Genomic DNA, 15,163 nt, shown 5'->3' on the forward strand with positions numbered 1-15,163 from the left:
TGTGCGAAACCAACAGTGAGAACAACAGACAAACATAGCTATAGCCTCAGCAGTTACTTTACCAATACTGTCTGTCAATCAAAAGAAAATTATCCATAAAAGGATAGCTGTTACATTTAGCGCCCCCTACAGGCCCACTGCTTCTGCTGTGATGACTAGATATGCAGCAGATTTTCCGTTTTGTTTTGTTTTCTGGGTTTGTGTTGTTAAGTTGGGTTTTTAATGGAAATCATTTGGGCAGTTGCAGCACTTTTTTTTCTTTTTTTTCTTTTTTTTAACCAAATTCACAATAAAGACAATAAGGCAACAACATTTATTTTTTATTAAGTTTTATTGCATGATGTGCCATAATGCATTAGTCAGTGAAAATAAAAAAACTAAATCATTGTACAGAAAAGCCAGAAAAGTTGGTCTGTTAATAAAACTAACTTCTACTTCCTTTACCACACTTCTAAAACTTTATTTTTCAGCAAACATCTGCTTTGTCTTTATTCATTACAAACCATCAAGGTCAGCCCTTACAAAGCCGAAAATCTAAGTCAAATCAAACTAATCTGCAGTGCGTAAATCAACGCATCCACTTCTTAACTCATAAAATAAAATCACCCACAAGAAACGAAGAATAGGAAGTAAAGAAGTTGGTGTCTGACTGTAATAATAGTAGAAACTGAAAATCACAACATCCCAAGTAAGAAACTCACATCAAACAAACTCATCAAACATGTTAACACATGACTCAAAGAGAGCAGAAATAACAACCTGAAGAAAAGGTTGAGACCAAATCCAGAAGCCTCGTTTGACTTTTCAATGTTCCCTGTGGGACCCTCAGTGGTTAAACAGGCCTCAGCTGTTTCTCTTCATCTAAAACCCTGAAATATCCACAAGAGAGTTAAACACAAAGGTTGTGATATTCTACTGAAAACTTTCATATTACCATTTCATTGTCTACCAGAATGTTAACTTTTAATCATCACTTTTACTTAAACCTACCTGTGCAGATGACGGGCCGGGTTGATCAGCACTAGTGTGAATAGAAGCATTGTTAGCAACTGTTATAAAAATAAGTGAAGCAATTTCTTACAGTTTAAAATCAGAGCATTATCTACTTTAAAAAACAAAAGTTTTACCTGACTTGTGATGTTCCTTCATGTGTGTTTTTCTTCAGTTCCTGATAGTATTTTGTCACAGTCTCAAGCTCCTCTTTGACATCTAAAACACAAAAAGTTAAACTTCAGGCACGGAAAAAAGTAACTTCCTGTGTTAATGGATTTCAGTTTAATGCACTTTGGTGACCACAGAAGGTCCCTGATTGAAACTTCACTGTTCTAAGACACAGTGGTGTCATGCCCGTTACTTAGATTTCTACCATTCTTAGATACCAGCAATTGAATTGAAGCATGTGTTGTGAAGTCCGAAATTGACATTGCCAGAAGCTAATCAACAACATCTACTAACATGGTGTAGGACGCTTTTATTTTGGTAGCAAATATCAGCGTGCACCGTCATGTCTGGACTTGTTTTGCTTCAGTGCACAATTTCATTTACCCGTCCAAAGTGAAATACAGGAGAATGATAATCAGTAACATGACAGTTTTTCAAGTTTTATTACCTGCAGGTCGAGTAAACAGTCGCCGAGTGTTCCGTTAGGAATGAGCGTCAAGACAACAGGTGATACAGCACATTACCCACACAGAGCAACGCGCGACATGAATCACCATTCTTACATGTCATATTAGCTCAACAAGCTATCACGAGTTTACTTTTTTACACAACTGAGTGGGTGGAAGTTATAAAGTACAATACTTAAGTTCTGTACACATTTTAAAAAGCCTTCTTGTACTTTAAAAAAAACTTCTTACTATTTATAGAAAATCTTAAGTATGTCTGCTAGTTACTTCTCGGATTCAAATTTATAATGCAAAATAGGATAATGCACTATTTGTCAAAAATCTTTATTATATGCCCAGGGAATTCACAAGGTATACAACTACAGTTATGTAAATAAATAAATAAAAAACAATTTATATTAATCAAGTAGGATTAGCTTCAGCTGTAGCCGTGACAACAAAATGAGGGACATATATATATATATAATTAATATTCTGTAAAAGGTCAATTTTTCCAAAGTTGTGTCTCCAGACTTCAGTCTGATGCTTTTGTACTCTAACTTCTGTAACGTGTTAGAGGGTATTTCTGTTACTTAAGGCTACTTAAGGTGAAGAACAGTCGGCTTCTTATTCCACCGTCCTATTTAATATCATAACAAGGTCCTCATTTCTAATGATCTGATCTCAAAATGCTCCAAAATGCTCATTTTAATGTTAGATTGGCTAAATTATTCTTCTGGGGGAATCCCCTCAGACCCCCCCTACTTTCATCTACTTTAGTATCTTGTCATACTTTCGCTTCTTTAGAGTTTGCTAAAGAACACCTGCTGTGACTGTTAATTTATATAGGCATACAAGGCACCTGACTGTAGGTCTCATTTGTTAAAAAGAAGCAAGGTCATATCTGTCAGCCTAGATCTTGAAAGAAAAATGTGTCGGTTTTATTCCTTAGACAGAAAACACCTGTTCAAATTGGTTATGTGCTACTTGTTTGATACATTCAGAATTTTCAGTCAAAATATTTTTTTTTACTTTAATCCTTAGATATGATGTGAGCTTTGTGACATGCCGCTTCATCCTGCTAGAAGTATCCATCAGAAGATGGGTACGCTGTGGTCATAAAGGGATGGACATGGTCAGCAACAATGGCTGTGGCGTTTGAACGATGCTTAATTAGTACACAGGGACCTCGGTTGTAGCGAGTGGTTAATTGAGCTACTTTTGCCTTTCTATCAGCTCGAACCAGTCTGGCCATTCTCCTCTGACCTCTGGCATCAACAAGGCATTTTCACCCAGACAACTGACTCCCTGGATATTTTCTTTTTTTCAGACCATTCTCTGTAAACACTTGATATGGTTGTGCGTGAAAATATATACCCTAGTAGATTAGCAGTTGCTGAAATACTCAACAACCATGCCACTTTCAAAGTCACTTAAATCAACTTTTTTCCCCATTCTGGTGCTTGTTTTGAATTTCAGAAGATCATCTTGACCATGACTACATGCCTAAATGCATTGATTTGCTGCTATGTGATAGGCTGATTAGATATTTACAATAACAAGCAGTTGAACAGCTGTTCCTAATAAAGTGGCCGGTGAGTAAAGATTTCTTTAGGTCTGGAGTGACATTTAACCTGACATTTGGGCCACGGCTTCTTGTTTCATGGGGAAATGTCTTATTATTGAGTGCTGATTTATTTTCTGCCAGGTTTCAGGTGGATAGAATAAACCAACTAGGAGGAGTTAGCTGACCCCCTGTCCTGGTCATAAATACATCACATTTTCAAAGTAACATCTAAATGTATGAACTCCCTGTTTGTATACATCTTTACAGTGTAGATATCACGTGCTTGTATGTAGGTCTGAACGTGATAGCTTTCCAACCCACATTAATTACATTAGTAAAATGTGCAGTTTGATTGTTTAGCTTAATAAAGTCTGAGGGGACACTATTGAGCCATTAAGCAACACCCATGTGACTGACCCACATCAAAAGTAAAACATATTTCCACAAATGACGCTAACAAAGTTATTTGAGTTTTGGGTTTAATTTTTCAGCAGAGAAAATAACAGCAAAAACAAATTGTATTTTTAGACGTTCACATTACCTGGAAGTGATTCACCATCGGTCTTCAGTGATAGCTCAATTGACTTCTGCATAGTTTCACTCAGTGTCTTCAGGATGTGGTTCTAAATCAGAATTTCAATATGAAAATGTTTAAATATGTCTTTGCTGGGCTGTTCTGGCAGCAGAAAGGTCTTCAATAGACCAAAGCTTTTGTGTGTTTGTCTTTTTTTAATTTTTATTTTAAAGTTGCTTGTTTGTAAAACTGGAGTCACAAAAACTATCTTCAGAATGATGTACATTCTACTTCAATGAAGAAAAGCCTTGATGCACAACGTGTCTTACTATATAACAATCATATAAGGTCATGTATGATCAATTATGAACTGACAAACCATTAGATTTTGCAGATTTAACATCATCACAGTTTTAGCCTTCTCAAACATGACGTCCTTCTTGGCACGAACATGCTGCTCAATGATGTCCCTCACGTCCTTCAGGTAGCCTTCTCCTACACATTGTTTTGCATCTACAGTGAAACAGATAATTGCTATAAATTACATTTATCGACACATTTATTTATTTTGATTTAGTGTCAGGTTTCATATGCCAAGATTTATTTTCTTACCTTCATAGCAGTTTTGCATGTTTTTCTCGATTGTTGTCGTCAGGCTGGTATAGATTTCTTTCTTTCGCTCCCGGATGATTTTTTTGAGTTGTGCCTTCATTTTTTCTTCCTACAACAGAAGATTAAAAACACAAACATGTACGTCTGCAATGCTAACATGTACCTTATTGACGGTGTTCTTAATAAGAAATGAACATAAATGATGATAGTAACAAAAATTGAATATTCTATTTGGCTTCATTGTTAATCTTCATTCAATATCTCAATATAGAAGATGGTTTGGTTGATTTTTTCACCCCGTTCTTGGGTCTCCTTTACATTGATAATAAGCTGAAAACAAAAATGTTGGATAAGATGGTACCATCACCATCTCTTACCTCTGTCCTGAGAAATTCCAGTTGCAGCTGCACACCTTTGTACTTTCTGTACTTTTCAACCAGAGTCCCTGTGACGAGTGAAAAGGAACTGATGGCCCCGTTGAATGGTTCACATTTTGATTCATTTCTGAAACATGTTAACAAGTAAATCTTTCATTGATCAAATATTGACAAAGTTAAATTTAGAAATTTCATTTAGATACTTGTATTCAATTATGTTAATTACTTTAAATAACCATTGCACACATTATTATATTATTATTATAATCGCCATTTGAAGAGGTATTATCTTTTCCTCATTTAGTACGTTCTTACGGGAAGGTCTTTCTAAATTCCTCATCAATGCTCTCCATCAGCTTTGAAGCTAATTTCTCATTGAGGTTTTGTTGTTTCCCTTGTATTGTTTTTCCTCTCCGTGTTTTGTGGACGCCGTTGTTTGCGACAATGCACTTCATTGTGCTGTGAAAAGCACTTCCTGAGATCCCATCCTGAAAGAAAAACAAAAATTCCTTAAATTATTATCTTTAGACTATAAAGAGCAAAATCAGTGGTTTGGATAAAGAAATAAAATATTCAAATACATACGGGATATAAAAAGGACTTCAAGACACTTTTCCATGAACTATTTGATTTTTCAACACCTTCCATGATGCACTTTTTAAAAGTCCTATAGGACTTTTTCATGAGCTCTAAGACTTTACTTTTTTCACGTTTCAAGTTTTCTTCAAGTTCTGTGCACACATTTGCTTTTTCGCCATCCTGAAACCAAAGAGAAAACATTTAATGTTAAAACAAATGTATTTTTGCCACATTGGGCTTTTTTCTATATATATTTTTTTTTTAAAGATTTATTTTTGGGCTTTTTATGCCTTTAATGGAGAGATAGGACAGTGGATAGAGTTGGAAATCAGAGAGAGAGAGAGAGTGGGGAATGACATGAGGGAAGGAGGCCACAGGTGGGAAGTGAACCCGGGCCGCCCGCTTGAGACGACCCTAACCACTGCACCACCAGCCCCCCAGCTTTTTTCTACTTTTTACGGAATTCCTAGTCATGTTATCATTTATAATTTTGTTATTTATTCTTACCACATCTCCACAGCCGACACCTTGAATAAGGGAAAGAATCCCACACGCTCCTGACACATACTTCAGTGTCTCTGAGTGAAAGTCATTCAGTTCATACAGAAATTCCTGAAGTTTGGGGACTTCTATAAAAAAAAACATACAATATATACATACATAATTACATCCAGAGAAACTTCTCACATGTAACAGATATTATTTTATTCACAAAGTTATGCATGACCTTCACCTACCAGTTTCATCTGGTCCTAGCTTTTTTTTCTTAAAGAACTCTTTGGAGCTCACTGTGAACACTTTGAAACAGTCACCACTGAAATGTGTCTGCAAAAATAATGAATAAATGAAGGCCAGGACTGCATTTAAAGGACATCTTTGTTTTATATTTTCTCAAATTTCAAAACTCACCTGAACCTCCATTAGGTTCATGAATTCTCTCCTCACTTCCTCCTTGGCCCAGCTGTTCCTCTTAAATATGGCAGCACGAACGCCAGCTACTGAACTGTAAGAACAGATCAGTATCAAGCTGAACCTCATACATTATCTGAAGCCCTGAAAATTCAATCTCCAACATCTTTAATATGACGTGGTTTTTTTTCCTCTCAGGATAAAAGTAAAAAAAATTACATGAACTTTGAACAAAGTTTATATATTCATATGACTATAAATAAATACATCGCAGTAGACCCTGATACTCGTTAGGATTTAAATGTATTGTTAAAAAGTCCCTTACAGATCATCAGAGTCTTCGATATCATCAGATTTGGTGCAGATGAAGTGAATGTGCTGACACTGGCCACCATTTCCCATAAGGCTGCTGGCACTTTTCAGAATCTCCCATGGTTCTTTCTCTGATGCTGCTCTGTTAATGTCCGTCACGATCCACACAGTGGAACAGCTTTGAACCACCTACAAGGATGAAATCCAAGTTAATCGTGAATATCAGCCAATATCAAAGAAAGGTTACACATTTAAGAGAGCAATGTATTTCAATCAGTCAAAGTCAAAGTCAACTTTATTGTCAATTTCAAAATATGCCAGACATACAGTGGAATCAAAATTTCGTTTGTCTCCATCCCGCGGTGCAATACAACCAAAATAAGGTAAAATAAAATAAGGTAAAAATAGATAAATAAAATAAGGTAAAAATAGATAAATAAAATGAGATAAAAATAAGATAAATAATATTTACAGTAATAAATTCTAAATTGTGCAAAATGGATTCAATATCAGTGCTTTGTAATAAAATAATGTTAAACTTAAGGCAAGATTAACAAAGTGATGCATTTAAATGGTTTACCCCTTTCCACATTTTATCTCTGCTCTGGTTGCGGTCCCCATTTCCAGGTAGATCCACAAGTGTGACATTCTGGAGAAGGTCATTATTTGGCACCCTGACAGTCACACACTTCACCAGGGGCCAAAACCATTTCTTTATGCTTTTAGCCATTCCATACTTTGATCTGCTGCTTGTGTATTTGACAAGTTCTGCAGACAACTTTTTAGCCTGAAACATGAAAACAAGATTAAAGATTTATTTAATGCACCATGAAGAGTACAACAGCCTGATTTTGGTTACACAGTGGTTACACATCTACAACTAATAGGTCAAGGACAAAACTTTCCAATAAAGAAATCAATTACAGTATTTCACCCTGGGAATTAATAAAGTATTTCTGATTTAATATGGGGCTGTAGACATTAAGGATTAAGATCATTCTCTCCTAAAGTCCATTATTTACTTATTTAATTAACTTGAAAAAATGTTCAACTTCCCCAAAATTGAGAAAAACTTCAACAGCGAGGCAGTATGTAAATAGTCAGGTGGCTTAGCAAAATTATTGACACACTGGACAAAAGCACCATATTTTTTCCACATAGTTTCTATCACCATAGCTTTCAATTCTGGGGGGGAGCCGCTTCATCAAGATGCATTGCCAAAATTAACATATGTATTTTGATCTTGGCACAAATAGTCATCTAGTGGTATTTTAATGCATTCCTTGGCTCAGAAAATGTTTATGATGACACTAAGATGGACTTTCTAAGTGGCTTGGAAGACATATTGGCACTTATAGACTTTACATGGCCGCCATCTTGATGAAGTGGCTCACCCCCAAAATTGAAAGCTATGATGACAGAGACTGTGGAAAGAATTTGGTGATTTTGTACGGCGTGTCCCCATTCTTCCCAAATCTGGTCCTAAGCCGCCTAAAATGACAGATTTCATTTTATGTATGAGATTGAAATGTTATACATTTCAAAACAAAAAAGATTTCTGTTAACACATTTTTGGATATATAATCCTACATATAAGACTGATACTGTAGATTTATTCTCTTTCTTACTGAGTCACAGGTCAAGGTTTTCTCCTTAGAATCGATAAATTCTGGAATTTCCTCAAAATGTTTGTTGTTTACGAGATATTCTTCAGAGCGGTTGTTTTTCCATTCTTCTCCATACAGCGCTGACAGCCTTTCATCAGCGTCTTTGTGATCATCGGCATCTTCCTCTTTGCGGTTTTCCTTATTCAGGATGAATGTTAAGAAGAACCACAACTCCTGCGTCCATTCCTAAAAAAACAAATAACTATCCTTTAACTTAGTTGAGTTTTAATTACATCAGCTACATCATTACTTTTTAAAGACGGATAAATATTCATGTTAAGGTGGTTTTACCTCTTTTGTGATGAATTCAATCTCTGCCTCATACTTCTGGTTCTGCTTGTTAGCCTCCACCTTAATGATGACTGTTGTACAAGCACTGACACTTCCTGAGGGCAAGAGATCCTTCTCTCCGATGACAGCATTTATTAAAGAGCTTTTTCCAGCCCCTGTTCTTCCAAAGACACCAACCAGCTCCCTCTTTTCTTTCTTCAAATCACAGATTTGTTCACTGTTCGAAAGGAGTTGAAAAATTAAAATGAAGCTGTCAACAGGGCTTAAAGCAAAAATAAAACTCCTGAGTTTGACTTGTTTTGCGGGGGGCAACCTCCAGACCCCAATGAACACACAACAAAACTCCAGTTTTAAAAAGTTCCTATCCCGTTATCATCTGCTGCCTCTATCATCTCTATTGAGCCAAACTTCATCAAGCGTATTCACACAAATTCCCGCATGTATTTATTTTTGTTAGATTTTTTTTTTCCACTCACAGCCTCACGCCGGAGATCTGGCACTTTCAGCCCTGTCTGCCTTCTTGCTGTCATTTTTGCAGCATTGGTTCATGTTATCATCATGTTGACCATAATGGAGTACTATATACATTTACCACCTATTTACACACATTGGGGATTTGTCACAATTTGGGGTTCAGTTTCTTGCACAGGGATGCTTCGACATGCGACTGGAGGAGCCAGGAATAGAAACTAAGACCTTCTGGTTTAGAGAAGACCAACATTACTTCTGAGCCACATCTGCCAGATGTGAATGGTGGTATTTTATATCTTGCTAAAATGTTCATTTCTTGCAGGATGTCAAAGCCAGATGTTTACTATCGAAATAAAAAAACTTATTGATTTTGTTTCCTTCACAAAACTTGTGACAGTTTCATGACAGACTGCTGTAAATAGTACCAAATAAAGAGAAAAGGGGTTTGACCCTAACCATTTCCTGGGGGAGGACCCCCAGCTTGTACACTCCCAGACTTCAAACCTATGAATATGTATGTTCTGTTAAAATTAAAGTCAATAGTGAATATCTTTTTTCACTTGTGAAAGGCATACGTCATTGTAAAGTGCAGGTATGAGAATAGTCTGAACAGGAGAATATAAAAAGTACAATTAATTCAGGTGTTAAAGGATAGACTGTAGCTCTAGAAGATGCAATAAATACAATGCAATACCTTTTTCTGGGCTCATGAATGATTGTGTTGTCTTTTTATGAAACTTTCTGACATGCATTACAATAAACAAAGTGCAAGATTAAGAGGGGGGCAGTCACAAATCTCTTTGTGACCCATAAGCAAATATGAGATATCTTTTTTTCTTACTTTAGAAATGCATTGAGATTTGTTTTATCTTTGTGGATTTTTTTACAAACACGTGCCATGATGTTTCTCACTTCAGACAGCATGAATTTTTCTGTTGGAGAAAAGAAAAGACAAAGAAACAAGTGTATTAATTAGGTGCCATGTTAAACAAAACAAGAGGAAAAGAAAAAAGTGTGACATAGCCTCTCTCTTTAATGTCAATGAAGGATAATTCATAGTATCAACAAAGCAGCAGCCACATGTGATGGAAAAGGAAGCCAATTCGATAGTGAAAAAAAACTGCATGGTACAAAAAAATATTGGTATTAAATACTCGTGTCTTTTTCCGCAAGGACATTGGTCACATTCTGCATCCATAGAAAAGCCCCAACACTGTGCCTGACCACACCTCGTTTTAAAACTAACAAAGGCATGTTAGTTAGTCAGGTTTGTGTACATTTGTTATTCAAACAGTGTGAGGGCGGGGCATGGAAATGAGAACCTATACTATAGACACTTGTTCTGCCCTGTGAGCTGCTCAGGTCAAGCGACAGGCCCGAAGTTTAAGTCCATGTCTGTGTCCAAAATCACTCACTCATTCCCTACTCACTATATTGTGAGTTTAATGCAGTGGACTATATAGTGCACTCACTCAGCAAAATGTTAAAAAATTCGGACAATACTTGCTCACTCGCAGGCCGCTGACAGTGACGTCATTATTGTCTCGCAACTAAAACAGTAAGCTTAACTCTAACGGCCGGGGATCAATAATAGCGGCATGAATTTCAGTGATAAATTCTATTACGCTGAGTATATTTTCACAAAATATTTAGAAATAATAAATACATATAACATGCTGAATTTGAGACATAATTAAACATGTTTTCGGACCAAAACTAATTTATTCATGCTCACAGACTCTGGTCTCTCATCTTTCATCATCATTAGGACAAACTACCGTTACTAACTTTGACGATCTTTTACTCTTTATTAAAACTGATCATAGATTTCAGTAGAAATGCTCCAAATATGGACTTTATTGTGTTTCTGTGTTCACGCTGGCTGCTCCTCTCGTCTGTCTGAGAGCAGCCGAGTCAAACGCCACTCAGCTCGTAAAAATCTTTTGACCTGCAATGCTTGATGGTATATACTGCTCGGATAGTGACCATCGCTCGTAAACTACTTTTCAAAATGCATTGTGGGATACATTGAGTGGAAAGCACTACAAAATGGCGTGTCTACTATAAAGTGTACTATACAGTGAATAGGGAGGGATTACGGACACAGACCGTGTTAGAATAATGAAGTAATGGAAGCATTGATATCGTCTCTATGGCATGTTGCTGAGAGACACCTAAGGTTTAATATGAAGTCAATACTTTGATCTGTTGGTTGTAATAGTTCTCAGCGTAACATAAATACCTGAATATGTGGAGTCCCGTCGTCGTTTCTTAGTTGGTGATAGACATCCGCTGGACTCCCGCTGAGACTCAGACTTTCTTTTTCCTTATTTTTCATTAAAAATCAAAAACAGCTTTTTGCCTCTTACAATATTAAAACATACAAATAGTAGATTTGTCAGAACAAGACATTATTACTACAAAAACAGATCACCATAAATCCTACATAAGATACTTTAGACCTTACCTTTATCTCTTGTGTTACTGTTGGCCAAAACCTAAAGATGAAATATGCATTTGACTCATTGAAACAGATATCATCCAAGCTATGATGAGTGTGACTAAACCTTGAAGTGGAGTCAACCATTGATTCAGTCAAATATGATGGTGATTTTTCTCAGGACACATCAGTAATTCTATTGCACATTGATGATTAAAAGAGGTACAAGTATAATAACAGTATCCCTGGAAAATGTATTTTATCCTTACCTGAGCAGAATCAGCAGTTTCTTCATGTTCCTGTTGACAACGTCAAGAAAATAATCACTCTCAGAACAAAGCCATGGAACGTTTTAGCAGACATTTGAAATAATTATGGCCCGACTGTAATAAATACACAACACGAAATGAAAGAGAATGTACTGCACTCAAAGGAGAAGAAAATTAATTAATGACCTGATTTGTTGCATTTTTCTCCCCCTAATGTCAAAGGGAAAAGTAAAAAATTCAGTGGAGACAGTTTGAGAGATTACAGTAAAAGCCATTTTAGTCATCCTTTGATTTTGTGATCTTTCATCTGATGGTGTCTTTAAAACAGAAGTCTGAATTTATCTTTTTTTTATATAAATTATTGGAGTGAGTATTTATTAAATCAAATTAAGAGAATTACCTTTAGCAACTTCAGTTTCTCCTTGAATTTTAACCTTCCTCCAATTGTCGTGATCAAGTTATCGATGCCATCATTATCGAGGAGGTAAAAAATCTCCTCATCAATGTCTTCATCTGTTATTAGGAACACAAATCAGACGCTAAACCAAACTATTGTATAACATGTTGAAATTATGTCAAGTTGGCATTGTAGAGCCATATTACTTTCTATTAGCATATGATTGAATGTTTCAGTATTGGTGGGAAATTGCCTGTGACAATCAAAAAGAATGGTAATACTTCACCTTGAAAAGTTTCTATCCATTTGCTGAGACCCCATTCAGTTAATTTTGTTTTAACAAAATCATCCATGACGGGAAACAGCAACTGTAAGGTAATCACATAATAATATTGAAATCTATTGTAACAACTTCACATATTGCAGAAGTTTTTATGAATTAAATGTAATTAGACAAAGATAAGGAGTTATGAACAGATAATAGCAGGTGTAAGGAAAGGACCCCAGCAAGTATTTGGGAAATATCAGTCAGGTCAAAGCTTCCACCCATAGATTATATCACCATTTTAATGCATCAGAGGTTGCCACTTGCTTCCACCTCAAATAACCATTTTGACTTACAGTCCCTGGCTCATTAACAAAATGCACATTTGTATTTGTAGTGCTATCATCTGTAAATAAGTGACTAATGCAGGCATTATGCTGTTTCATCACTTCTTAGATCAAAGTCACAACAGCTCTAAAGCCCCGTTTCCACCGAACGTTTTCCATGAAGCCTATCGACTACTTTTTCAAAAGCACCTCATGGTGACGTCTTCAATGGCACAACAAAACATCCCTCCATAGTTGTTTCAGTTGTAAAAGTGCTGAAAATTAACTCTTTTTCTCAGGAAATATTAATTTACTCAAATTTAACAACCAAGCTTATTCACATACAATCTATACCTTTACATTATGGAGGAGATGTCGTGTAATAAGTCAAGAAAAACGATTTAGCTATTTAAAATAGATAACCAGAAGCTCTTACTGAAACTGATTATGAAGGACCTTTTTAAGTTATACAGAAACATATAGTACAATACAAAATAAAATCAAAGATAATAAGTTCAATCAAACAGAGTCAGTAAAACCAGTTACATTTCTGTTTCTTTCTTATCTTATGTAACACTGCTTTACTTACAATTCCTTTGGAGTCCTTTGTTGACAATGATGAAAGCTAAAATGGGAAAAGTCAAAAATCTCCACAGATGGCTGTATCAAAACTCCCAGCTGATAAGGAAAAAAAAAGAAGAAAAAAACAATCTCAAGCAGTCATTAAACCTCCACCACCTCAGTCTTGGTAAATACACTAGAGGTTACGTGACCTGATACTTAAATCATGACCAATGTTCCTCTTCCTGTAAATGAAAGCGATGTTTCATTCAAGGTTCTTTAAGTACACAAGCCCTCTGTGTCTGCTCCGCCTTCATGCCATCAGCACTTTCACTTTCTCATGAACTTGTTCACAATCACATGCTGCAAGTTGATTAAACATTTTTTTAAATCAAATACTAGTATTTATTTAAAAAAAAGTTTTTCTTTAACCATCACTACCAATTTATTTTGCTTTTCTAGCTTGTTGTCAGACACATACAGTAAATTATGTATTTCTTACTCCTTTTCCATATTTCTCCTCTGGAGCCGTTGCTGTGTTCTGCAGCTGTCAGATAAAAGTGATGGACAAAAGTTGAACGTTCCTATACCTGGAACCAATTAAAAAATGTACTAAAGTTTAGTATTTAAAATAATGTGCTTAAACTCATTGTTAAGACAACAGGCATATGAGAGTGACTCATACTGGTTGTTTTTGATACTTGCACTGTAAAGCTGGAACTCTGAAGACACAATGGGTCATTTTTTTATTTTAAAGTCACACTCAATCAGTTACAGGGTTGATGCTCTTTTTATGTTCAGGACCTTGTGCTAACAAAACAAACCCTGCTTGGGTCAGCCTTGACATGAGTATATATGGAGAGAAAACAGCAGAACAATGGGTTTCCTAAAAGCTTTCCAAATAGACGTGCAGTGTTGCAGTTGTATTAACAGAATCAAATATCAGAAAAATATTTTACAAAATATGTCAAGCTGTTGGTCAAAGAACAGAAATCAATGGGTTGTTTATCATATTTCTAAAAGTTGATTGCAACACAGTTTATACCTAAATACAATAATGTTGGGTTACAGATCACAGTTTTAGGTTTTCTGTTGCTATAAACTTTTAAGTAAAACAAAATGAATTTCAGTCCTGCAGTAACCAATAGTGTTTGACACACAAACAAACCTTATGCACACATTAATACAAGATAGAAAAAATAAAATTAATCAGTGGATCCCAAGCAGCAACCTCTGGTGTTGAAAAGTGAAGCTAATGCGGAAGAACAAAATCCTGCAGTTCTCAGAGTGTCCGCCCGACAAAGTTCTTTAAACATCCCTACATCATAAGCCTTTACACACTAATTCCTACCAAAACACCTATTTTTATATATTTTTTTTTATGTATCTAATATTTGAAGTCGGTATGTAAAATCTAATTTCAACAAACTCAGAACAGACAGAGCCTTGGACACGCCCTGAGATGTTATGAAGAACCACACCTGTATGTCCACAAAGCAGACCGTCAGTTTCTGCCTCAGTGCAGTTGTTGGGTTGTATGAAAGGTAACACAACTATTGTATAAAACAAACAATGCCATTATTAACTAAAACCAAGGGCATATGCCACTCTGATGTGTGTAGAAAATGATTTATCTTAACGAATCAATGGAAAAAATTGTAGTGCTTGACATTTGTGTGTGAGCACATTTGTCAATTGCTGGTTTTATCAACAGCAGTTTATTTACTATACAACACACCCAGAAGTCAAACTTATGCTTAAAGAATGCTACAACATAACGTCAGGCATATAAGGTGAGCCACCTTCTACACACAGGGTGTTTTACTGCTGTAGGTTTGTGTGTGGTTGCATGATGTCAGGAAACTGTATTATTACAAAGTTACAATGTGAATGCTACGACTTCATGAGCAACAAACACTAAGTATGCAGTGAAGGTTACTTTAAGAGTTTGAGTTTTGCTTACAGATTTTGGTCTGGAAACTTGATTGGAACATCAGTT

At 35.9% G+C, this 15,163-nt stretch overlaps 1 protein-coding gene across 1 annotated transcript; it reads right to left on the reverse strand.

Moving 5' to 3' along the window:
• Nucleotides 1-3,640: 3,640 nt before the first annotated feature.
• Nucleotides 3,641-11,641, reverse strand: LOC136183046 (nuclear GTPase SLIP-GC-like). Its single transcript, XM_065964810.1, has 13 exons — nucleotides 11,616-11,641; nucleotides 8,436-8,652; nucleotides 8,106-8,330; nucleotides 7,037-7,264; nucleotides 6,491-6,666; nucleotides 6,166-6,259; nucleotides 5,994-6,081; nucleotides 5,764-5,885; nucleotides 5,263-5,436; nucleotides 4,993-5,165; nucleotides 4,678-4,804; nucleotides 4,301-4,409; nucleotides 3,641-4,201 (listed from the first exon to the last, which is right to left on the reverse strand). Exons 1-13 carry the CDS (start codon nucleotides 11,639-11,641, stop codon nucleotides 4,038-4,040), a joined length of 1,923 nt encoding a protein of 640 aa, XP_065820882.1. The 3' UTR covers nucleotides 3,641-4,037.
• Between the last annotated feature and the right edge of the window lie 3,522 nt (nucleotides 11,642-15,163).

The sequence above is a fragment of the Labrus bergylta genome, chromosome 16, assembly GCF_963930695.1.
Source record: "Labrus bergylta chromosome 16, fLabBer1.1, whole genome shotgun sequence".
Taxonomy (NCBI): Eukaryota; Metazoa; Chordata; class Actinopteri; order Labriformes; family Labridae; genus Labrus; species Labrus bergylta.

What these genes read in the sequence shown, in the direction of transcription:
- LOC136183046 (XM_065964810.1), bottom strand. Translation starts at nt 11,641, where the DNA reads ATGAAGAAACTGCTGATTCTGCTCAG. An exon ending in GCTAGGACCAGATGAAACTG is followed by an intron (nt 5,886 to 5,993) that starts GTAGGTGAAGGT and finishes TTTTTTTTATAG; the next exon opens with AAGTCCCCAAACTTCAGGAA. An exon ending in TGGAATTTCTCAGGACAGAG is followed by an intron (nt 4,410 to 4,677) that starts GTAAGAGATGGT and finishes CTTCTGTTGTAG; the next exon opens with GAAGAAAAAATGAAGGCACA.